This window comes from Pteropus medius, unplaced genomic scaffold, assembly GCF_902729225.1.
Source record: "Pteropus medius unplaced genomic scaffold, Ma_sr-lr_union100, whole genome shotgun sequence".
Classification (NCBI taxonomy): domain Eukaryota; kingdom Metazoa; phylum Chordata; class Mammalia; order Chiroptera; family Pteropodidae; genus Pteropus; species Pteropus medius.
Window position 1 is genome coordinate 42758809 of NW_024349800.1, and position 25406 is coordinate 42784214.

Here is a 25406-nt window from a genome sequence, read left to right on the forward strand (position 1 = left end):
TGTAATTTAGTAATTTTAGAATCTCTCTTCTCAACTTTTAGAGTTGGTTGACAGAATTGGTTGAAATTATATCTCTGCTTCCCTAAAGTTAGAGTGGATGTAGAACTTGCCTCACATACCATTCCATAGGACCACTTAGAAGATCTCAGGGCTAGTAAACTGATGGAGACAGCGAGCTCTGCAGGAAGGAGCTCATTCACTTCTGGTTCTATCTTGCTGATAGCTATGCTCCAGTTGTACACAGTAATAACTTTCATACACTGAACATTTCAGTGCACATAATTATTGTGGCTGGCACAGTCAACTAGCTGCCCTGTCTCTGCTTCTGCTGCCATTCAGGCTTGTCCGAAAGGCAGAAGGGACTCTGGTGACTATGGCTTTGAGAACACGGGTTTTCCTACTCTTTCAGTCATTACTCTTGAGGGCAGTCGCAGCTACTAGGCCCAGAGTCTAGAATTTTCTTGGCATTCGGTTAGACATCTCTACCCCATGATTGGAAAATTGTAGTAATTCAAACCTTGGAACATACTTTTGTATTTTCATTTTCTTCTCTCTTCCTAGAGTCCTAAGTAGTCTAAATAACCATTTTTCCTTCTCATCAAAATGAAAGAAAAGAGACGGAATAGCTATTCGGTCTCTCCTCCATACTCTATTCCCTTTGATTTGCCTACTCTCATCACAAACTAGCCGTGCTGAATTCCGTCACTGAACCTTTGCTCATGTTCTTGTATGGAACACTCTTATGCCTGTCCTGTCTGGTCCCAGTTCCTTTATGTAGCCTTTCCTAATCGTTCTAGATCGAGCAGAAGTACCCTGTTTATATGGATCTTGACTATCTGCTTATCCCACCTATCTAAAACAACCAGGAACAAGGAATGAAGCAAGAAGTTCCTTGAGAAAAATAAGCATTTACATATATAGTTCTTTGTTGGGTCTTTATTGAAATAAGTGGCCCTTAAAAGATGTTGCATCCTTGATCTGCCCAGGGGCTGAATATCTGATGCCTTCATGTTGGAGTCCACCTGGTTCCAAGATCTCTCTTTAGTAATATCTGAAGGTATTCTTTGAAGTTGGAATATTATAAGGACTCTGTTCAAAAACATACGTGTAGAATGGCTGTACCTCCACACTGGAATAAATTATACATAGACTTAAATAAGAAAGTAAGCACAATTATCTACTTATATATTAAATTGCAAGTAAATAAAGAAGTTTGGGTATTAACTCCCACACCCTCCTCTGGATGAATTAGTGCAATTCTGAGTGGTGCCAACTGGAGTCTCCCTTCTCCTACCACACTGCCTATGCCCCATGTTGCGGAGTGATCTGTTCTTGTGTCTGTTTGCAGAGAATGTTTGCTCTATGTCTGCAGTTACTCAAAGGTCAGGCTTTAATACTGCTGAGCCTTCTCTCTTCTACAGCTTTCCTAGCTTCACTGCTACCACGGCTGCTTTCTTGCATCTGAGAGAAGATGCAAAGGCGCGCACTTTTTTTGGTGATGCTTCGCAAAATACCAGTAGATGGCTTTGTTAGAGAATGGTTTTTACCCAACAGAACCCCTATTATATAAAATCTACCAGTGCTTACCGCTTTCTGTCGGGATCATAAGAACTAGACCAAAGGCACTGGGGAGAGGACATAGAAGTTTCTGGAGTGAGGGCTTATAGTCTTTGGAGGTTCAGTCCCCCTAGGTCCAAGTTCTTTTGTCATCCTTGGCTTGAGTATCAGCCCTTTTTCCTGTATTTCCAAATAAAGTTTGCACCCTTTTTTATGCTCTACTAGCCAATGTTTTGCTTAATCATATTGTAACTAATTAGACAAAATGGGCATTATTGTTTTTTTCTTTTTAATGAACAATAAACAAGCAATCTGATATTTTTACTAGACAGTCCTCTCCAGCTTACATATTTTGATAGCATTGTAAATGTAACCTCCTTTTTCTCAGAGCCGGGTTATAGCTTTGTGTGAGACTAGCAGTTGTGCTTGCAAACCCAACATGTTCCTGCTTTGTAACTTGAATATAGCATTAGTGCATTTTCTCTTCACGCCCAGCCCATATACATCTACAGCTTTCCATTTTCATTATGGGTGTTAGGTTCCAATTTCACTGTGAGTCGTTTGAATCTAAATTTCACATGGATTTTTTCAGGCTGGCTTCTTAGAAGATCTTCTTTCAGACCTTCCTGGGCTGATGGTCTCTTTCCTCTCAATTCCTTTGCTAAGGCCCTCTCATAAGTGAGGGTCTGTATGTGAATGTATAGCCAGCCCACTTTGTATTAAAAGTCTAGCCTTTTTCAAGAATGGCAAAGTATTAATTTCCTCATCAATAACTGTCCTGTTTTTATCATCTTTAGAATATTGGTCAATACCTTCTATAAATTTGTGAAATAGGATGAACACTCTTCATTCTGTTCTTCCTTTTTTTCCCCATCTGCTTAAAGAATTACATGGAAAAAATATTTCAGTGCTAGTTAGCAGCTTCTAGTTAACTTGATACATCTTCAAGGATAGAGAGGGTATGTTTTTGAAGAAGTTGCCAGAGAAATTGACATGGAGGAAGGCCTCATGAGAAATTCTGCACAAGATATCCTGTAGCATTATTGTGAAGAGACCCATTCTGAGAATCTCAAAATTAGAAGGGCTTTTAAAGGCATCTATTTCAATCTCCATCAAATCTTGGACTCATATTTGCAACATGTCTACCAAGTAGATGTCCAGCCCTGTCTGGAGTACTTCCTGGGATAGAGAACTCCTAACTACCATTCTTTGAAAAACACTATTAGTATATTAGGTTATACTAAAGGAAATCTTCTGGTCATTTCCACCCTCTAGTCCTGGATTTATCACTTTGGACTATACAGAGTGAATCCATCTTCCACTTTATTTAAAGTCCTTATATTTAAAGTCCTTATTCCCTCAGCTGGCATTTTAAAGACCTGTGATATTAAATTTTCTGTTTTGGGCTGCCTGTGTGAAGGCAAATGCCTTATAAGTAAATGTAAAACTAACCATTGCTGAATAGGATTTGGATATGTGGCCCAGTATGTCAGATTGGTACTTGTAAATTAAATATTGTTTTTTCTTTTTCTGTAGCCAAGTAACATATTTTTAGTAGATACAAAAAAAATAAAGATTGGAGACTTTGGACTTGTAACATTCCTGAAAAATGATGAAAAACGGACGAATGACAGGGGAACTCCACGATACATGAGCCCAGAACAGGTGAGGTCCCTTTCCTTTCTTACTTTTTTCATTTTCTTTAAATTATAAAAATAATAAATACCTCTTATAAAATTAAGTTTGCAGAAAATAGAATAAAAATGGAAAATTTCCCTTAACTTTCCTTTTTACTTTTACTCTTTTCACTGGAGTTTGTTGTTTATCCTTTTAGATTATTTTCTGAGAGTTTTAAAAATATACAATCACAAATATATATTTACAGATGTTTTTACATGAAAATATACATACACACATTTTACTAGGATACTGTAGTGTTCTTATGTGACTTGATTTTTTTCATTTAACTTTTTTTTGACTTAAGTGTTTGTACTTAATCTTTCTATATCAGTACAAATAGATCTGACAGATTGTTTTTAATAACTGTATTGTATGCTGAAGTATAGCTGTACTATAATTTAACTGTTTCCTTATTGATGGGTATTTATTAGGTTGTTTCCAACTTTTCACATTTACAGACATGTTATATGTCTTTCTCCTTATCTTTGAGTCTGAGAATAAATATTTCCATGATAATCTATGATAGGTTTCTTGAAGTGAAATTATTGAATAGAATGACAAATGCATTTCAAACCCGATAAATACTGTGAAATTGTCATCCAAAAAAAGTGATTCTACTATGCTCTCTTACCAAAGTGTCTGAGAATACTGCGTCCTCCCTCGCAGTCTAAATTAGACTAGGATACTTACTGTCATGCTACAGTCTTGGCCAATATGATGAATGAGGAGTATCTTCCTTTTTTAGTGTGCATTTTCCAGATTTTTAGTAAGATAGGGTATCTTTACATGTGTTTCCTTACAATTTTTCCTCAAATTTTCTATTTATATCTCTTTCTCATTTTTCTTAATTAGGTTATCTTTTGTAATTTATTTATAAGGAATCTTTATGTATTTTAAATATCGATGCTGTATGTGTTTACTGTAGTATAAAAATTTTCTCCTTGATACTATTTCTTTGTTTATAATGTGATAGGAAAACTCTTAAGTGTCACATTTATCAATATTTTCTTTAGTACTGTTGGATTTCTCATTTTCTAATTTTGGAGGTTTTTCCTACCACAAGATTATAAAAATATTTTATGTTTTGCTAATACTTTAATTAACTTGAACTAATTTTTGTATACATATGAGGAAGGGATATAACTTGATTTTCTCCAGTTAGATATGCAGTTACCCCATCACCACGTATTAAATAGTTCATGATTTAAAATATTATTTTAAGGAAAGTTCATAGAGACAAAAAGTAAAACAGAAGTTACCAGGGCCTACGGGAGGGAAGTTACAGTTTTAATGGGTACAGTTTCTGTTTGGGATGATGAAAAACTTCTAGAAATAGATAGTGGTGATGGTTACACAACATTGTGAAGGTACTTAATGCCACTGAATTGTACAAATAAAAATGGTCAAAATGGTAAATGTTCTGTTGTATATATTTTGATATAATAAAAATGCTGTTTCATGATATATGAAATTCCCACATATTTGTGGGTCTTTTTCTAGACTCTATTCTGTCCAGTTGATTTATTTTTTTCTCTTTAATATCATACAGTTTTAATAATTACAGCATTATAAAATAGGTTTTAGAATCTGACAGCAGGACCTCCCACATTATTCTTCAATTATAAAACATTCTTAGTGTTCATATTCACTCTTCCAAATAAACTATAGAATCAGCTTGTCATGTTTCATAACTGGTATTGAGGTTCCGATAGCAGTTGCATTAAATTTAAGGATTTAATTGAGGAACATTGACATCTTTATATATTTGAGACTTCTTCAGGAAACTGGTATATTTCTGCCACTTATTCAAATCATCCATCAGTCAGCTTTTGCCAGGCTATGCCCTGGTAAGAAATGAGCCCTGATTTCCTGGTGGCTCACATAACACCAGAGGTTTATTTCTTGCTCACATGATGTGTCTGCTGTAGTTTGGCTGCAGTTTTTCCCCATGTGTCACCTTCATTCCTCAACGCAGGCTGAAGGAAGACCCATAACTGAGTATTGCTTTCCTCACTGTAGAAAGTAATGTCAGAACCTTGTGATGGCTTTTAAGATTTTGCTCATATATCAGGGTTCCCTAACCCTCCAAGCAGTGATCTGGCACTAGTCTGTAGCCTGTGAGGAACCGAGGCGCACAGCAGGAGGTGAGCGGTGAGCAAGTAAGAGAAGCTTCATCTGTATTTGCAGCCTCTCACTGCCTCAGCTCCACCTCAGATCATCAGGCATTAGATTCTCATAGGAGCATAGGTCTCTGATGCCAAAAAGGTTGGGAACCGCTGGCATATATCACTAAACATCATTTCCCAGAGCAAAGTGCATGGCCCAGCTCAAAGCCAAGAGAGTAGGGAAGTATTATGCTCTCACTGGGAGGCCAGTGCACAATTGAGAACAATAATACAACCTACCTCCAAGTCACTTTTGTATTCTTCAATGAAGTTTTAAAATATTTTTTTCTTTATGAATGTTGCTTGTATTTTAAAACTTTTCTCTGAACATGTATGGTGTTTTGCCGTTAAAATAGGACTCTTTGTATCCCATTAGTTATTAGTGAGGCTATTAAGTTTTAAAATACATTTATATTTAATTGCGGTCAAATACACATAACATAAAATTGATCATCTTCACCATTTTTAAGTGTGCAATTCAATGGCATTAAGCACATTCATTTTGTTGTGCTGCCATCACTATCTATCACAGACCTCTTCATCTTGAAAAACGGAAACTCTAGACCCATTGAACAGCATCTCATTCCCTTCTCTCTCCAGCCCCTGGCAACCACCATTCTACTTTCTGTCTCTATGAATCTCACTGCTCTAAGTACCTCATAAGTGAGATCATACAGTATTTGTCTTTTTGTGACTGGCTTATTTATATCAGCATAATGTCTTCAAGATTCATGCATGTTGTAGCACATATGTGAATTTCCTTCCTTTTTAAGGCCGAGTAGTATTCTCTTGTGTGGATGGACCACAGTTTGTTTATCCATCCATGAATGAATATTTGGCTTGCTTCTACCTTTTGGCTGTTGTCAATTAATGTTTCTATGAGCATGGTTGTACAGCTATTGATTCATGAATGTTTGGCTTATATATAGGCTCATTAATAGTTTTGGGGTTTTTTGGTTGATTGCTTATTTTCTATTTTTATCTTTTGCGGTTGTTCATCCTATCTTTCTTTTTGACTTATAAATGCCCTTTAAAGTTGATTTTTTTAATTGATAATATATCCTTCAAAATACTTCTATTGTTTTGTCATCCAAGAATAAATATGCTGAGTTATCTGATGGTTCAAGAGTCTAGAATGAAGAAAGAGAACATTTCTTTTTAAGGGGAACCATTGGCATTAAAAAGCAATTTAAGATTTTTGTGGAGCGTGAAAGAAGACAATAAGAGGCTAATTGGCTCCCTTTTAACACTCACTTTTATTAAATATCTTCTGCATCCTATATTGTCACTCTTAGAATATTTTTTTAAATCATTCATCATTGTGCTTTTTGTTTTCTTTGTGATTTTTAATTTGAAACCATTTTATTGAGAAGTAGTTTATATATCATAAAATGCACAGATCTTAAATGTACATTTTTCACTTTTGACCAAAGCATATACCCGTGAAGCCCACAAGCTTGTGACGATGTAGAACATTTTCCTCACCCAAGAAAATTTTCTCAGCTCCCTTTCCAGTCAGTCCCTCCTCCTCACTGCCCAGAGCCAACCAGTGGTCTGGTTTCTATACCATAGATTAGTTTTTCCTGTGAATAGGTCCATACAGTGTATATTCTATTTTTTATTTGATTATTTCACTCAAAGTAATGTCTGTTGGAGAATCTCTAGTTGTTGCTTGTACCAGCAGATTATTTCCTTTTATTGCTGAGTACTATTTCATAGTATGAATACAGGCATACCTCGGAGGTATCGTAGGTTCAGTTCCAATCATTACAATAAAGCAAGTCACATGAATTTTTTGGTTTCCCAGTGTGTAAAAAGGTTATGTTTACACTACACCATAGCCTATCAAATATGCAATAGCATTATATCTAAAAAAATTGTATTACCTTAATTAAAGAATACTTTATTGCTAACCATCATTGAGCCTTCTGCAAGTTGTAATCTTTTTGCTAGTAGAGGGTCTTACCTCGATGTGGAGGATCTTGCCTCGATGTTGATTGCTGCTGACTGATCAGGGTTGTTGAAGATTGGGGTGGCTGTGGCAATTTCTTAAAGTAAGACAGCAGTGAAGTTTGCCACATTGATTGACTCTTCCTTTTATGAATGATTTTTCTGTGCCATGTGATACTGTTTGATAGCATTTTACCTAGAGTAGGACTTCAAAATTAGAATCAACCATCTCAAACCCTTCCATTGCAATCTCAACTAAGTTTATGTAATATTCTAATAATTGGTGAGGCAATAATAGGTTAGATAAAAGAAAAGAAACCAGAAGACAACATTTTCTAAATAAATTGAAATTTGTTAGCCATTGGGAAAACAGTATCATCCACTACCACACATCACAGTAAAGTATTTCTGAATGGATTTCTGATCTAAATTTTAAAAATGCAATAAAGTGAAGTGCAATAAAACGAGGTGTGCCTGTATACCATAATTTGTTTATCCATTCTCCTCATGATTGACATTTGGATTGCTTCCAGTTATGGAATATTATGACTAAATCTTCTATGAACATTTGCAGGCAAGTCACTTACTGGGAACTATCTTAACTGCTTCACCTGCGCCATGTCATTTATCCCAACAAACTGCGGTTGAAATGATTGTTATCCCCATTTTATAGATAAGATAATTCCTATGTTGATGATAAATTTACACAGGTGATGCAGCTATTTAGTGACAGAGATTTGAACTTGGGCAGTTAGACTCTACAGATCTTGCTAACAAACATATACTGTCATATAATATATTTTGGTGAAATAATGGTTTTGGCTTCAGAAAGCACGGATGTTTATATAACGTGAATAACAAATGTAAATATATTTTGGTCTCTTTAGCTTTCTTCAACAGAATATGGAAATGAAGTGGACATCTATCCTTTAGGGCTAATTCTTGCAGAGCTTCTTTACATATCCCGCACTCTTTTGGAAACATGTAAGGTAAATAATCTCACAGAAAGAATTAAACGATAAAAATTATTGGCTGTCATCTTCAAACTGCTGCTGCAGACAGTTATTGCTCTCATGTGAGAATGGGCTTGAACGTATTAGTGTTGCCTGCAAATATGGATTTTTATCTCTTTTTATCTCTTTCGAGTTTGGGCAACCAAAACTTTTTGTTAGGAGATCCAGTCATAATGGCAGAGTAGGCAAACGCTCTGCTCATTTCCCTTGACTACATCAAAATTACAACTAAATTATAGAATAACCACCTTGGGACCACCTGAAGACTAGCTGAACAGAACTTCTATAACTAAAGATATAAAGAAGTCACATTGAGACTAAATATTGAATGTCAACTATAATTGAAAAACAAATAAACAAACAAACAAAAACCACTTTTTGTTAAAAACCAAAAACTTTGGGGTTTTGGAGGGAGGTGTGTGCATTTCATAAAACCATAGCTGTTTCTTTCTATTTGTGTCAGCCAGTAAAATTTTGATTGTCTGCTTGGCATAAGATGCTGTGCTAAGTGCTACAAGGATTTTAAAAATGAATAAGCCTTCTCATTTCTCAAGGAGCTTATATTTTAGGAGAGAAGGCACTGTAAGAGAATGCTGTAAATGTTTTGGGAGAAAGCACGAAGTCTTATGGAAGCTGTTAGGAGGGAGAGCTTTCCAGTTGTAGGAATTTAGGTTTCATGGAAGTATTGAAGCTGGGCTATGCAGAATTGGTCTAAATTAGAAAGAAGGTACTTCCAGCATGGAGATAGGAATGTGCAGAGTGTGTTTGGGGATATCAGGCAGTGTCTGATATTTTTATTGGAGTATATTAGTGACAAGGAAGTGGTGGTTGATGGGGTTGAAAAGACATGTTGGGGCTAAATTAAGGCAAGAATGTGAACTTTCTTGTGAAGGCAGTGGGGAGCCAGTAAAGGCATCAGGCATATCCTAGACTGGATGTCCTAGTCTAAAGCTCAGGAAAGGGGACTCACCTGGCATCAGCAGCCTTCTCCTCTGTAAAATAGGGGTAATAAATAATACCTATTGTATAGGGTTCCAAAATGGATGAAGGTAAATAATGCACATGATACTCTTAACACTTCAACATGTCATGATGTTAGAGATGGTTATTAGGTGGGCAGGGTAGGGGAAGAGAGTCCTGCTTGCTTCTTGGCTGGAGAGACTTTCCAAAGATCTGGAAATTTCGTGGATTTGGGGTATCCTCAGCCTTTAGTGCTTCCTAAGTTTGTTTTTCTTCCCAAGTGAATAATTTCCTAATGAATGTACATATGCTTTATTTTCAGATTTTTGAAGATCTAAAGAAAGGCAAGGTCTTAGATGTATTTGATGACAAAGAAGTAAGCATTTGAAAATAATCAGTTTTATTTACTTCAATGTTTTATTTCCTCATATTGACTCTTACTATCATTACAGAAAATTCTTCTACAGAAATTACTTTCAAAAGACCCCAAGAAACGACCTAACACATGTGAAATACTGACTACTTTGGAAGAGTGGAAGAATGTTGCAGAGAAAAAGAAACGAAACACATGTTAGAGCCTTTCTAAAAAAGTATCCTGCTTCTAATGTTTGATTTTCCTGTAACTCTCTAAAATCTGCTAGGGACTATCAATGGTATTTACCTGCTATTTTCATTTTCCCTTTGATTGATTCATTAATTAACATAAAAAAATGAGGATTTCCACCCACCATCTTCATAAAGAGATGAGGTGGGAAAAAGTCAAATGTAAAATGTTTTTGAAGTTAAAAAATGCAAACCATTTTGCAAATGCGGTAAAATATTAAGGGAAAAATAGCTAACAAGCCAGTTGGAGAAAATGGTAATCATAAAAAGATAAATATATACAATCATTTTGGAAAACAATTTGGTATTATCTAGTTAAATTAAATGTATACATACTGTGAAAGCCATCAATTGTATCCCTACGTACATGCCTATAAGAATGTTCATAAACATCCTGTTTATAAAAGTCAAAGGAACAGAAAACAATTATTACATTATTACAAGAAGAACAGATATATACATTGTATTATATTCACACAGGAATATGATATAGCAGTGAAAAAACAAATTACAGCTAAATGCAGTAACACCATATTTCCCTCAGGAACTTAATGTTAAGCAACAAAACAGGTTACAGGAAATATATACAGAATGATTCCATTCACATGAAGTTCAAAATGCTAATGAAAACATTTTGTTTAGAAATCCAAACATGTTGTAAAACAGTAAAGGGTAGGAAAAGTATGAGAAATATTAAATTCTGCTAGTGGTTAACTCTGAGTAGAAACAGGAGTGAGGAATTAGATTTCGAAGGCAGTTAACTTTTTTTTTCCTTAAACTGGATGTTGAGTCCACTAGTGTTTACTCTCCAGTTATTCTTTTTATTTTAAATACATTTTGAATCGATTATAACAAACACCTTAAAGAGATCATAAGGGTGCCAGAAGGCAGTAGTTAAGCGTAAGAAAATATTCAGTCTGGAGGGGCAAGATCACTTTGTAATGAGGTATCTCATGGCACAGGGCTTAGAAGTGACACTCCAGCGACGGATTTAGATGAGTAGAGAGGAGACCAAATGCACAGTTTGGGTAAGGGGCATGGCATATTTGATGACATAGAATAATTATTTATTTTTTTATGTGTGATAATGATATTATGGTCAGGCAGGAAAATGTTTTATTCCTAGGCCATGCATACAGAAATATCTAGGGTTGAAGTGGCATATTTGCAACTTTCAGATGTTCAGCAAAAATCAATGTGTATGTGAAGAGAGAAAAAGCAAATGTTGCAAAATGTTAACAATTGATAAATCTAGCTGGAGGGTACAGAAGTATTTCTTATAATATTCTTTGAACTTTTCTGTAGGTTTGAAGTTTTTCTGGGAGGAGAGAAATCTTTTTTAAAAATACAATATTATCTGGATTTAATAGCAGTTGATTTAAGTCATTTAGACAGTTAATGAATAAGGCTGTACTCAAAAGAAGGTAGCCTTATTTTTACTTTCTCTCATTTTAATATTTATACTCTTATGGGGGAGTATTTCAGATCTTGTTCCTTGTCATATGTCAGTGTGGCCAAATAAAATCTTAAAAATTTGAAAAAAATACTTATACTATCATGAAATAAACATGGCATCTTTTGGAAGCTTTTAATTATTTGTGAGTATATATTTTTCTGAGCCTCAAAATGATAATAAATAAAAAGTAACCTCTTAATCAGAGGAGCAGAGGGGCAAGGGCCAGAGACCTTTTGCAAATTAAAATGCACACACACACACAGATTTTGAAAGATATATCTATATATCTATATATCTATATCTATGTCTATGTCTATATATCTATCTACAGATATATTTACCCCCTTTTAAAAAATTTGTTGGAGTTTTTAAAGCAATTTTAGGGCATAATGTCATTTCATTTGTAAATACTTAATGTCATTCAACAAAATAAGATCCCTTTAATTATATGATAATCTAGCTTGTATTCATTGTTCTTATCTCAAAAATATCTGCAGGTTGTTTAAATCAGAATCTAACATTGCATTTAGTTGGTATTTCTCTTTTACTCTATAACTTTTACTTGTTCTTAGTTTCTTTCCTCTTGCCATTTATTTGAGGAAGGAACTAGATCATATGTCCTGTAGAATTTCCGGCATTCAGGATTTGGCTCATGGTATCCCTATGGTGTCTAGTTAGATCTAGAGACTTGATTTGATTGTGGTTTGAAACTTTTTTCCAAGAATACTCCATAGGTGATGCTGTATACTTTATTTTGCATCACTTCAAGAGGAACCTGATGTCTGGTTGTTCCACTTTGAGTGATTTTAAGATGGATCAGTGGGTTGTGGTGATGTCATCTATTACAAAGCTAGAGATCTTTCACCTAATGGTTTTAGCAACCATTGATGTGTTGTCTGGACCCATTATTTCATTAGGGGTTGTGAGATCATGATTTTTGGATTCTATTAAATCTCTTTCATTTGTCATCTGTGATTCTTCTATAAAGAACTTTCTCTAAAGCTGAATGGGAAAAGTGGGATAAATATTTAACTTATTAATTTTTAGAATGATTTAGTGCTCCGGCAACCTCCAAAGGTGACCAATGAGATGTTTTTTTAAGCAGTGGTGTGACCCAACCAGTACTTTGAAATTGTGTTTAGAATGGGTTGGAGCACGAAGAGACTATATTTGAAATGTCAGAAGTCCAAAAGGCTAAGAGAGCCTGAATAATGGGAAGGGGCAAAACCAAGAGGAGCTGGCAACTAATTGGATGTGAGGATTTAGGAACAGGTAAGCAACAGAGATTACCTCCAGGTTTGTTCAAAGGTGAGTGGCAGTATATGATGCCATTAAAGGAAATATAGGTCTCCATGAAATTAAACACTCCCCCCGCAAAGGGCCATGCATATTTGAGATTCTATCACATTTTTACCTGTTTTTAATTAGAATTTAAGCCAATAGAGACAACTGTACATCTTTCAACATGGTGAGGTGAGCACATTTGGAAGGTAAAATGTTGGATCTCATTTGGAGATGCTGAGTTTGGGGTGCTGCCAGAATATTCAGGGTGAATATGTGGAGCATACTGTAGGAAATGCAGGATAGGAACTCAGGAGAAGGGATAGATTGGAATCATACACAGAAGTGATGTGTAGCCTGGAAGTAAACCAACATTCCACTTTGAATTCAAGAGATTGCCAAGGGAGATACTATACAGAGGAAAGAGGGCTAAGGAGCAAAGCATGGTAGATATCTCCATTTAGATATCTACTTTTCCAATGTAATATCGATCCAGTCCTTAAGGTCTGTGATTCTATACCTGTGGCTATGGCCTATCCCAATCCTACATTTCCTCAGAATGATCTCAGATGAAGAGACTATAGTTAGCTGTACGGTGGTCCCACTATTGGCTTAAAGTCTAACTAAAAACTGTGTAATAGGTAAAACTGTGAGACAAATAAATTCTCAAATATTTGTGGCTCTTTAGGGGTTAATTTGATTGAGACCCATATTAGTTTCCTATGGCTGATGTAACAAATTCCTATAAACTTCGTGGTTTAAAGCAACATACATTTATTATCTTACAGTTCTGCAGGCCAGAAGTCTGAAATGTGTTTCACTGGGATATAGTCAAGGTGTTGGCAGGGTCGTCCTCCTCCAGAGGCTCCCATTCTGCACACACATTGACTTACTTGAATAAGCCCCAGCCACACTGGTTGGCTCAGTGTTACCTGGATAGGCTTTTGCACTCAATGGCTCTCTGCTATGGTTTCTATCTGAAATTCTCTTCAACTTTTTTTGAATTGTGGCTTTATCAAGGTATAATTAACATACCATATAATTCACCACTTAAAATGTACAGTTCAGTGGTGTTAGGTATATTCAGAGCTTTGCAACCATCACAATCAATTTAAAAACATTTCTGTCACCCCATGAAGCCCATGCCCATTAATATCCCTTCCTTATCTTCCCCCACTTCTAGGCAATCACTAATCTACCTTTTTTCTCTGTAGATTTGCCCATTCTGGATATTTTATTTAAATAGAATCATATATGTGGTCTTTTTCACTTCATGTAATGTTCTCAAGGTTCATCCAGGTAGTAGCATGGATCAGTACATTACTTTTTGTTGCCAAATAATTTTCACTTATACGGATATATCACATTTTATTTATTAGTTGATGGACATTTGGGTTGTTCCCACTTTTCTGCTATTATGAAGTGCTACTATGAATATTCATGTACAGATTTTTTGTGGATACGTGTTTCCATTTCTCCCATGTATATACCTGAGTGGAAATGTGGGGTCATTTTGTAACTCCTCTCATGACTTTGCCTGTCAGTTATGCTCAGAACCTACATTCCCTGCCACTTCCAGTGTTCCACTGTCTCCCGCTCAGAGTAAAACTTCTCCCTTAGTACACTCATTGGTGCTTCAGTATTGTGCTTACCAGTATGCATTGGAGCTGTTATTTCTACGTGGCTCTTAACCTCATACTGTGAATTTCTAGAAAGCAGGCACTCTCAATTTTGTATACTTCAAGGCAGTGAGTATACTGCCCTCCATTAAAGCAGGAACTCTGTTTTTGAAGTGGTGGGTAATAAGTGTTAAATTCATATTATTGATCTTACAAAATGCATCTAGCACTAAATAATGTTCACTTTAAAATTTCAACAATTAAATGTTTGGCAAATAACACTTAAAGGTATGTTAAGATTAATTAATATGGTGCACTGAAGTCTTATTTTGAATTTTAGAAGCTCTAGTATTTTGGATATATAATCAGGAAAATAAACATTTTAGAAGTTCTAGATAGGACTTTAATATAGCACAATATAAACAAAAATGAATGACATTTCAAATTTCATATACATGCCCTAAAGCAAATTTAAAAAATTCTTTCAACGTTTTGCTTTCCTGGGTTATCATCATCATTTAATTATGAAGTCCTAAAAGTCCTATGTGAATAAAAATGTTTTTACTCATATTGAAAACTGTTATTTTTCAATGTTGATGGATAAGGATGGAGGGATGCCTCCCAATCTCCAAGGCAGGCCTAGTTCTAGCCCTTGGCTTGGAAATGCAGACCACAACTCTAGTGGAGTGATGGGTTCCATTGAAGTTATTACCATTCTCAACAAAGTTGTTCATAAACATACTCAAAATCTTCTAGGCCACTAGGCAGGTGGTGGGTTGTCCCGAAAGTAGGAGAAAAGGAAGCCAGTTCCTAACTCTTATTTCATGTGAAACAGTCCACATGGCTTTGGGACTGACTGACTGAATGTCAGTATGTTGACTATAATTCTAAGGGAAAGGTATACTCCTTTGTTTTATAATTTTATTATTTTTTTTAAACAAGTAAATATTAAATAGTATTCAACTATATAAACTTCAATATTTTATATATGCATTTATGTTCATAAAAGTAATGATTCATTTTCTGGATGAAGAACTGAGGCCCAGAAGTTACCTAGCTTAGTGATTCTCAAGCTCTGCTTCATCTTAGAATTAGGGTAGTCATGTCAAGGCCACGGTGACCAACTACATCAGAATTTCTGGGGGCCGGCCCTTGTATTATTTTTTAACGTTCCCCAAGTTAAACTCAAGAACAAGTGAATTAGGTCATATTAGGTCAGAGGCTAAAAAAAGTTGCACTATTGATTATCTTAACTTGTGCCAGAATAGGTTAGCTTTTGCTATGTTCTTGCATATGCTGTTTCTAAAACAGGAAGAAGAGGTTGACCTCTTGCTCAGTGTTACTAAAAGGTGAGATGTAAGCTGTGCAGTGACGTCTCAATTCTAAGAATAGCAGTGCTCTATGTTTAATATATAGCACTAGTTCTCATCCACATATGCTTATCACACTCATTCTTAGAACTTTAAATATAGATATCAAGAAACTATCCTAGATTAGCTGAATCAAAATCACTGAGAGAGGTACCTGAGCTTCTGAATTTTAAAAAAGCTTCATGATTTTGATGCCCAACCTTGGATGAAGCTCTAGAGGTGTGCCATGGTATATATGTCCTTAGCTGTACTCAATTAAATTTTAGGAAGCAGATTTCAGCTTAAGACAGAAAAAATAACTTTAAAAATCACTTAGAGCTACCTAGCTAAGGCAGCTCTGAGAAGTACAGGAACAAGCTCTGTGAACCCTCATTCATTCTCTTTCAACAGAGAGATGTCTTATCTGATGAGTGCTATTGAGAGAAGGAACCTAGCCTGTGTGGCCCAGCCCCTAGTAGATTCTGTCACCTTGAAAGCTAACTGGTCTGAAAATGTGAAATGGGCTGTGTTCTCACCGAGGTCTGCAGTCTCTCCAATCACAGAGCTATGTTAGGGAGTCTGACTAGAGAACAAATCAGCCTTGCTGTCTATTTCAGCTTCATTGATAATAAAGCTGGCTCCCATGTCTTATTTTTCAATTTGTTCTGAAGTGAAGAGAGGAATAAGGGAGTTACCTGCTGGTGTCTCTTAAACTCCATAAGTATCACAACAGAGTCATAAATTGTAATGGCCCGTGTCTATAACTCATGTTCTGAAATAGCATTCCATTATATTTTTGGAGGTCAGTGAACAATTCTAAAGTATGAAGGACTTCGAAAGTAGAAAAAGAACAAAATATATAAGGCCCTCTTTCTTTACTGGCGTCCAAAATCTGGGAATTCTAACTGCTCAACTATCTGTCTTTGAGAATAACAGCATTTTCCAGATTTCTACTTTATTGAGACTACTCTTAGTCGTGATCTGCGGAAGTTGGTCCTGGGCAATGTGAAGACAGGTCTTCTTCATCTGTAATTTATGTGAAGAAAATAAAAGATTAATGTAATTCATATAGTAAACTATTCTAGAAAATTATTTCAACATAACATAGGTTTTATAGGTATCTTTGCTATTTAGTCTGCTAAACAAACTGGAAAAAGACAGTAACAATAAACAAATTCTTCACTCTTAAGTACAAAGTCCTTAAATTCAAGTTAGTAAAGCCAGCATAAGCAAATGTGAGAGAAAGGAAAGCTTTTGGATCCAAAATACATTTGGCATTTTTTAAACCATTTCTTTATTAAAAAATAAAAAAATGGAGGGAATTTCAACATGCTAATTTTTATGGTTCAGGAACAATATTCTATGTAACTATATAAAAATTAGTCCTAAAAATTTAATATATCTTTCAAGTATCTGTAGCTGAAGAATCTTTAAAAATAAAGCATGACAAAAACCCATCATTTTTAAGTGACTCAAAATTTTTTCTTCTGAAATGAATGAAAAATTCTTTTCTACACGTTCCATTTCTGAAAAGTTAAAAACACCATTAATGAGGCCTCAATTATATTAATATCCATTATTTCTTTAAGATATTGATCCCACATTACCATTTGGATGGAATAAGAAATTTCCATTGTCTATGGGAATTTGACTTTTAAAAAAAATCAAAGAGCATTTGTATTCAATACTTTTTAAAAGTTTATTTTCTTACCTTCATAGGCTGTTCCACACCAAATACAATACAGATGTTCTTCTCTTAAATAACTAGTCAATATTTGTAATTTGTCCAGTACCTAGATATAGGACACAAGCATATTAATGGTTCACATTGAACAGAATCTTGGTTTCCTGGTGCTCTGGGGCATGCTGAATTAGCCCAAGGCCATAAGTCTGCTACACTTTCAACCAGTTAGGAGAGGTGTCCAAGGCAGAATACATTAAAACATGACCCAGTTTGCCAGCCACTGTGGTATTTTCACAAGTTTGCCAGACAAAACAGAAACCACTTGTTAGCATTCAGAAAGTATATTTTGGCTGGCTTGATCAGGATCAGAATCCTTTAAGACGACTTCTACTTTCAAAGAATCTACCACACCCAGTGCAATGAGGGTGAACACTGCCTCCCTTTGCCATTAAAATTCTCATCAATGGTCTCCCAGTTAAGCGGAACATAGGTTTTTAGCAATGTCTGGAGATACTTCTGGTCATTACAAGTGCAACTGGCTTTTGTAAGGGTGGAGGCCAGAATGCTGCTAGATATCTTACAATGCACACAACAGCACCCTACAACAAACAATTATTCAGCTCATGAATTAATGGTGCTAAGGCCGAGACACTGTGCTCAAGAAATTGGTGCCAAAACATACACTTAAATCTTCACTCTTATATTCATCTTCATCTTGTTCTTTTTCTTCCTCTTCCTCTTCTTCAGTCTCTTCTTCAAGCCTCAACCAGTACCAGGCCTCCCTGGGAACCTGAATATTCTGAAAATGTAGAATTATTCCCAATTAAACATAGCTGAATATAAGACTATTACAAGTATGTTCATGTCAACATAAATTCATTCTTTCAATGAAACATTTATTGAGTGCTGCTTCAAGAGTAAAGCCCTGTACTATGAACTCTGGGGATGCAAAACCCGATTAGAATATTGACTTCAAAATGCTGACAGTCTAGCAGGGAAAATAAGCTATGGGTATAAAATACATATAAGCTAGAAAATCTTAAGTGTTATGACATACATTCAAAATAAACTGCTATGGAAATATAGAAAAATGAGAGCACTTCTAGCAACCTACATATGAGGGAAATTTAACAAACGTTGAGATTTTAAATGAAGTAATTTTATTTTGAACCATCAAAATAAAAAAATAAAGCAAGATAAAGTAAAAATAAAAGCAAACAGAATTTTACTTTTTTTATTACTTATTATTATTTATGCCTACAGCACCTGGTCTTCCTAGGTGATCTCCCATCCAAGTACTAACCAAGCCCAACCCTGCTTAGCTTCCAAGATCAGACATCGGGCTTGTTCAGGGTGGCATGGCTATAGACCATGGACTGTGGCTCCACCAGAGTGTGAACCCAGGACCTTCTGCGTGTAAAGCAGACGTGCTAACCACTACATATGGAACCACGTCCAAGAGAGAATTTTAAAAGTCATTCAAATTTAAAGTAGTATTCTGCCGTGATCTTACTAGTTAGGGACACATGAGGTACTGAATACAGACTGAAAATAGGCTATTCTAGTTAGTCAAATATTCTGTTGAATAGAATTTCCACACATAGTGACTCTGACTAATCAATATTCAAATAAGCAGGGAACAATTATGTAAAATGTAAAAATGTATTCAATCCTCACTGGATAATTCAGACTACTCAGGTTCCTGTAGTGAACAAGTCATTATTTTGAGCATCAATGATCACAGATCAGTAGTACATGTTAAATGAAAGATTTAATGGGCAGAAGACTAGGTATACCAAACTTGGAGTGTTTTGTCTTGTTTTGGTTTTTAAAATATAAATACATGACAAATCACATTGGGCGCCAGAACACTTTATTACTAAACTGACAGCAGAGAAAAGGCTTGCCTTCTGAGTATCCAATTGTTGACAGGCTCGCTGGCTTCTTCTAAGATCTCCTTCTAGCTTCATTTCATCTTGCTTATTTTTAAGTCGCATTCTAATTGCAAGAAAAAATAGCACATTAAAGGTCTGTACTCTCTTTATCCACTTTTTATGCCCAAGGACCAGAAAACATAGCACGATAAAGAAAAGATGAAACAAAAAGGAGCTCAAATACAAAGTTTTACCGAAACTGTTCTGCAGCTTTTTCTTCAGTTTGCTTTTTCACATGAATCTTTCTTCTGTAGCTTTCTAATTTTTCCTCTGCTTTCCGTTTTAACAATGCCTCATGACCAATGCCACTTTTCCCTGTTCAAACAGAAAACTCCGATGAGAAACTTACTGACTTTATACTTCAAAACATGACAATTTAAATATTTACAGATTAAATGCAATTCTAATTTAAATATAATTATTCAAAATCATTTGACATGACAGGAGAAAACACTAGAGATTTTTTTAAACCCAAACACACAATTTGAGATCATTAGTCTGTGCTAATAAGATAGTAATACTATACAAATTTTTTTTTAAATTGGGAAAACAATACCAACTGTCATTTTTTCATATAAATATGATGAACAAAAAAATATATATTTTCTCTTCAATTCATTCAAAGGATTAAGAAAAACATTTAATAGATAAATCTGTCTCAGAATACTTCTAGGACATTTCAATCGACAAAAATACCTTTTTATTTTTAATGTTAATAACAATTTCCCCCCCATATTTTTATGATTTAAATTTTATACTCACTAAACTTTTATTTTTACTTTAAAAAGTTTAGAAGCTTAACTAAGAAACATTTTACTGAGGGCTTCTTATGATAAGAAATGTAACAATGCCACATAAAAAATGTACTTATTAAGCAAATATATGTGCTAGATCTAAGCATGTTATTATTACTGGTAAATATCCCCCCAAATAATTACATACCTGTTTTGACATTGAGAGGAATTGGTTCAACAATACCATCTCCTAAAAAAAGAGAACAAAACACAAAATACATTAGAAATCCTTCTTCAAACTACAGGTAAGCATATTATGCAACTTTACAATGTTCTATACATATCCCTTCCCGTTCCAATGATATTCAAACTGAAATCTAAACATTAATACACTACAATCAACTATCTCCATTTGAATACCTAGTCCCCAATAAAGCTGACCCACATCTCCTCTGTCACCTGAAGGCAGGGTTTTAAGAAGTTAAAAACATACGTCCAAGAGGGTGACAGCCTTGGTAGGTGAAGATCAGAGCAATTACAATAAAGGGGGAAAGAAAAACAGCTTACAGAAGATACTAGAAATATATGGCCTCTATATCTTAACAGTCTCACTTCCTAAAACGAGAGGTTGAGAATTGAGCTTCTCCAACTGGCTGGTCAGTCAGGCGGCTGCCACAGATACATGACAAACAAGACAGAGTCCTAACATCATCTTTAATGTTGCTTCATTGCCCTTTGGCCACTGTACTTCTCAACTCTTCTCTTGTCACCATTCTTAGCTGTTGCCTCCATTGTTAAGCTTTGTCCATATCAACTGTTAGTTCCTTCATGGCTGACCTGGGCTGATAAGCAGCTCTTGATGGCAACAAGATGGCCTGAAGTGGCTATGGGAAGATGAAAGTTCTCTGTAACGCTTGTTAGCACATGAGAGACTAAGAAGCTTAAGTTGTTTTAATTTCTGTGCAGATGGACAAAGATTAAAGAGTTATCTCTGGAATTTATTGAAAAAATCACCATTTGGTGGTCAGAAACACCCATTACTTCCAGATGTGACTTACCACTCTTGCCAAGGGCCTGGCCACTTTTATATCCCATTTTTTGGAGCAAAGCAAACCCTTTGTTTTCACAGCCTAGTGCATTCTTCAACCCAATGTCACGTCTTTCTTGTTCTTCTTCTTTTAAACTCTTCTGCCTATTTTTCAAATTAGCTTCCTGCTGCTTTTCTTCTTTTCGACGAGCTTCTCGAATTTGCCTCAGCATTGGCAATCCCGGTCTGATATCTTCTCTGAATATGAGAAAAGGTTATTTTAGATGAGTACACGAAGTTTTCTTATGACTTTGATACTCACTTGACACTACTTAAATTTTCAGTGTTACTTTTCTGATCACCTTTGTTATCACCAATATTAAAACATTATCAGTGACTTCTGAGAAGGGCTGTTTAAGTAAAAATGATGAAGGCTGTTACCAGATTGTAAGAAACTAAAGAAAGTACAGTTGAAGAAATGAGACATAGTAATATTTTTAGGCGGTTGGCAATAATAAAGAGCAAAGCTGAATAGTAGCTAGGAGAAACCATAGGATGAAATAAAGAAAAACAAAAGTTCCTTGGAAGAGGGGAATAAAAAGAATCAAGGGCAGAAGTAAAATGCTTAGCATTAAAAAGGAAGCGGCTCCTAGTACCTTGTATGAACATGTAGACAGGGTTTCCACAAAGCTATAAGACTAACTTTCAAACCTCATGTTTAAAATCAATGTCACCGCTTGAGTCTACATTAATGTCTCATATGTATGTGGATGTGAGGCATACACATTTACTTACTGGACGTTAATGAAGGAATCAGACATATAGTCCTCTTCTTCTGCCATGTTCAATTTCTTAGGACAAAGTATCTACAAATCAAATAGGATAAAGTAACAATTACTATTTTTTTTTTAGTTTAACCAAAATGGAAATAAACTTTTCTGTATCCCCAGCCATGACCTTTCTCCAGAGCTCTACTCCACATTTCTGTGCCCTTTTGATATTTTTGGGTGGAGCTCTCAAACTCAATAACTCAAACAATGCATTCTCTTCTACCCCAAACCTCCTTCATCCCCTATACTTTCAAATTAATGTCACTACTCTACCCATTCCTGACTTCTCATAAACCTCTGTCATTTCTTCTTATACAATATCCCTCATAGGCATTTTTGCCTATAGTTGTGACCACTGCTTTATTCAGGGATTTCTTTCTCATTGGAACTATTATAACTACTTCCTAATTGGTCTCATTGCCTTCGGCTTCTCCTCTTCCAGTCCATCTTCTACACCCTCTCCAGAGTGGTTTTTTAAGCCAGGTCATGTTACTTGCCTGTTTCAAATCCTTCATTAAACTTTACCCTGCAGGCAGTGGAGAACCAGTCACTTTAACACTGCAGCAGAAGTCCTTCATAATCTGGTCGACTCTCCTTTAGCATTCATTATTCAAGCTGCAGGGGCTTCTCATTGCCCTCTGAACATAACGCAGACATTTCTTTCCTCCTAGGCCTGGGCTGCCCTCCTTCACAAAAGTTGTCCTGACCGCTCCAGGCCTCCCTCTGCAGAACTTTATATTCAAGCTCTCATTTGGAGCTTGTTAAATCCTCATTTATATGGAAACATACTTGAGGTGAGCTTCCATCCACAATAGCTAAAGTCATTTAATTATTGCTCCATAAAGGGATAACAGGATTATTGAGTAAAGTGCATTTCAAAATTTATTGTGTATATGAATTGCCCCAGGATGTTCTTAAAATTCAGAGTTCGATTCTGAGCTGGAGCCTGAGGTTAGGCATTTCCAATAGGCTCCCAGGTGATGTTAATGCTTTTCTTTGGGAACCCGGCTCTCTGCCCGCCATGTGGTTCTAGTAGAGGTTGGCAATCTCAGTATTCTATCCTCCCTTGGGCATAAGATGGCCAATTATAGTGCCTTATGTCCCTGCAACAGGGGAGGGGATGACCTAATCAGGGCAAAGAAGCATCTTTCCTTACATGATATGGATATATGAATTGTGGGGAAAGAAACTCTCTTCATTGGGGTTTCTGAACTGAGTAGATGAAGCTAGGCTGTAGATGACCACCTTGGCCATATGAAGAGATCGTGTTCTATAGGATGAAGCCAGAGAAAATGGACAAAGCAATAAGTCTCCAACCTTAGTTCCCAAGACCCTGATTCCTGTAGCTCTTTCTTTGATGTTGTGACCTGGCATTCTTCCCAGCTACATGGGCTAATAAATTTTCTCATTTCTTAAGCTTGTTTGAGTAGGGATTCTGTGAACTGCAACCAAGAAGTATTATTGTACTAGTTTTTAATATTTTTAATATATATCTTCCCAACTAGGCTGTAAACCACAAAGTTTTCTATATCTCTGCTGCCTACCACTGTGTCCCAAGCATCATAAACTCTTAATGTTTAGCAATGATGAGAAAAAAGGTCTTTAATAATATTTGTAATTTTGTAATAATAGAATATGTTTTTTCCTGTGTCTTATTTTTTTAAAAAACCTTGATGTAAAGATATCATCAATATGGAGAACCACATAAAATAAATGCACAGATTTATGAATTATTATCAGGCAAACACTCTTGTAACCATGTGGTAGCCTCCAAGATGGTCGCCAATGATTCTTGCCTCTCGATTTTCAACGTCCTCGTGTAGCGTCCCTGCACAATGGGACATTGTGAAAATGATGGAAGATGACTCCTCCGTCATAAAAGACACTGTAGCTCTTAAGTTATATCACTCTAATGCTGAAGTTAGTTAGATTATTCATTCTGAAGGAAGTTGGCTATCATGTAGTAAGGACACTTAAGCAGTTTTATAGAGAAGTCCACATGGGAGGAACTGAGACCTCCTGTAGACAACCAGCACAAATTTGGGAGCTACGTGAGTGAGCCACCTTGGAAATGGATCCTCTAGCACCAGTCAAAATTTCAAATGACTCAGCCTGGGCTGGCATCTTCACAACTTCTTAAGAAACTCTGAGCTAAGCTAAACCAGTAACAAATTCCTGGCCCACAGAAACTGTGAGATAATAAATTATTATAGTTATTTGAGTTGCTAAATTTGGTGATAATTTTGTTGTACAGCAAAAGATAATCCAAATGATCACCCTATCAGAAGACAGAACCTTGTCAGCCACCCCAGGAGCCTTCTTTATCCCCTACCCAATCACACTGTTTCCAACTACCTCCTTTTCTTTATAGTTTCATAAACCATGTGTGCATCCTTAAACATTAGTTTAGTTTTGCTTATTTTTCTTTTTATTATCATATAATAAATTAGAAATGTGGAAGATTATATACAGCATTTGTGGTAATTCACCCACTGTCTCTAAACCTCAGATTCATTTGTAACAATAATATTTTTACACGTAATGGTTTAGCACTTACCCAGTATACCACACATTTTTATCCCATTTAATCATCATTAACCATTTTACAGGTAATAACACAGTCCTGCTTTCTAGTTGGAGAAATTAAGGGTCAGTATAGCTAAATGACCTGCTCAACACCACAACGGATGCAGGTTTTAGGACTCTGGCTACTGGAAATAAGATTATTTTTAAGGAAACCATTGAGCTCCAAAGTGCTAGGCAGATCTGAATGGGAGTTACAGATTCTTTTTAAAACTCTCGTTTTATGGGTAAAATAATACTTCAGCATCATCCATTCTCATAAAGCATAAGGATAAACTTCACAAAGCAATAATCCTGGCAGAGATGAAGGTGACTTGGACTACAGGGACCGCAGTGGAAGTGGTGAGAAGTGGTCGCATTCCGGGCATATTTTGAAGGTAGAGCTAACAAGAATCGCTAATGTGCTGGAGGTGATGTCAAGGATTACGCAAAGGCTTTGGTCTGAATACCTGGAAGAATGGAGTTAACAGTTTTTGAGAGGGGTAAGACTGTAGTAGCAGGTTTTGTTTTGTTTTTGGTAGAGAGAGGGCGGGGAGGTAGCAAAAAGAATGTTGCTTCAGACATGTTGAGAGTCTCACTACACATCACAGTGGAGAGAGGGGCTAAGTAGTTAGACAGCAGAAAGGTGACAAGAAATGCCTAATTTCAAACACTCCCTTCAGGGACCGCTGATCCCTCTCGCTTCCCTCCCGACTGCAAGCGTCCCACAGACGCGACCACTCACAGGTGGGAATGTGGGTGATGGTGTCATGGGGTAGTCACAACCAACACGCAAATCACCGCCCTTTATCAGTCTAGTCAGCACCTCCAGCCCCTTACCTGGCAGCTCTATTCGCCCCGGGCCAGCACGCGAGATTGCGCTATGCGTACACGCTCACCAAACAGCGCAGGACTTCTGGGTCTCAGCTCCACCTGAGTTCCGGTGTGCAGAAGCTATTGGAAACCTGCGGCAGGCAGGGCTCGGAGGACGTGGTTAGTGCG

At 36.2% G+C, this 25406-nt stretch overlaps 2 protein-coding genes and 1 pseudogene across 3 annotated transcripts in view; 1 reads left to right on the forward strand and 2 right to left on the reverse strand.

Annotated features, from left to right (window-relative positions):
* Nucleotides 1-11523, forward strand: part of EIF2AK2 (eukaryotic translation initiation factor 2 alpha kinase 2) — a 32489-nt gene extending 20966 nt beyond the window's left edge. The window contains exons 13-16 of the mRNA XM_039887406.1: nucleotides 3094-3222; nucleotides 8240-8341; nucleotides 9648-9701; nucleotides 9778-11523. Of these exons, the coding sequence (XP_039743340.1) occupies nucleotides 3094-3222; nucleotides 8240-8341; nucleotides 9648-9701; nucleotides 9778-9900 (408 nt within the window). The 3' untranslated portion in view covers nucleotides 9901-11523. The remainder of the gene's footprint in view (nucleotides 1-3093; nucleotides 3223-8239; nucleotides 8342-9647; nucleotides 9702-9777) is intronic.
* A 3146-nt stretch (nucleotides 11524-14669) lies between these two features.
* On the reverse strand, nucleotides 14670-25390 carry GPATCH11 (G-patch domain containing 11). 2 transcript variants are annotated; one of them, XM_039887410.1, is made up of 10 exons: nucleotides 25245-25375; nucleotides 23600-23670; nucleotides 21808-21878; nucleotides 21044-21270; nucleotides 20194-20235; nucleotides 19446-19566; nucleotides 19225-19315; nucleotides 18000-18116; nucleotides 17345-17426; nucleotides 14670-16659 (listed from the first exon to the last, which is right to left on the reverse strand). In XM_039887410.1, exons 2-10 carry the CDS (start codon nucleotides 23600-23602, stop codon nucleotides 16604-16606), a joined length of 810 nt encoding a protein of 269 aa, XP_039743344.1. In that variant the 5' UTR covers nucleotides 23603-23670; nucleotides 25245-25375; the 3' UTR covers nucleotides 14670-16603. The 2 variants fall into 2 exon arrangements, with proteins under 2 accessions (XP_039743344.1, XP_039743345.1); XM_039887411.1 differs by lacking the exon at nucleotides 23600-23670 and having other exon boundaries at nucleotides 25245-25390.
* LOC120622509 (uncharacterized) lies at nucleotides 18572-18687 on the reverse strand (annotated as a pseudogene).
* Nucleotides 25391-25406: the final 16 nt, after the last annotated feature.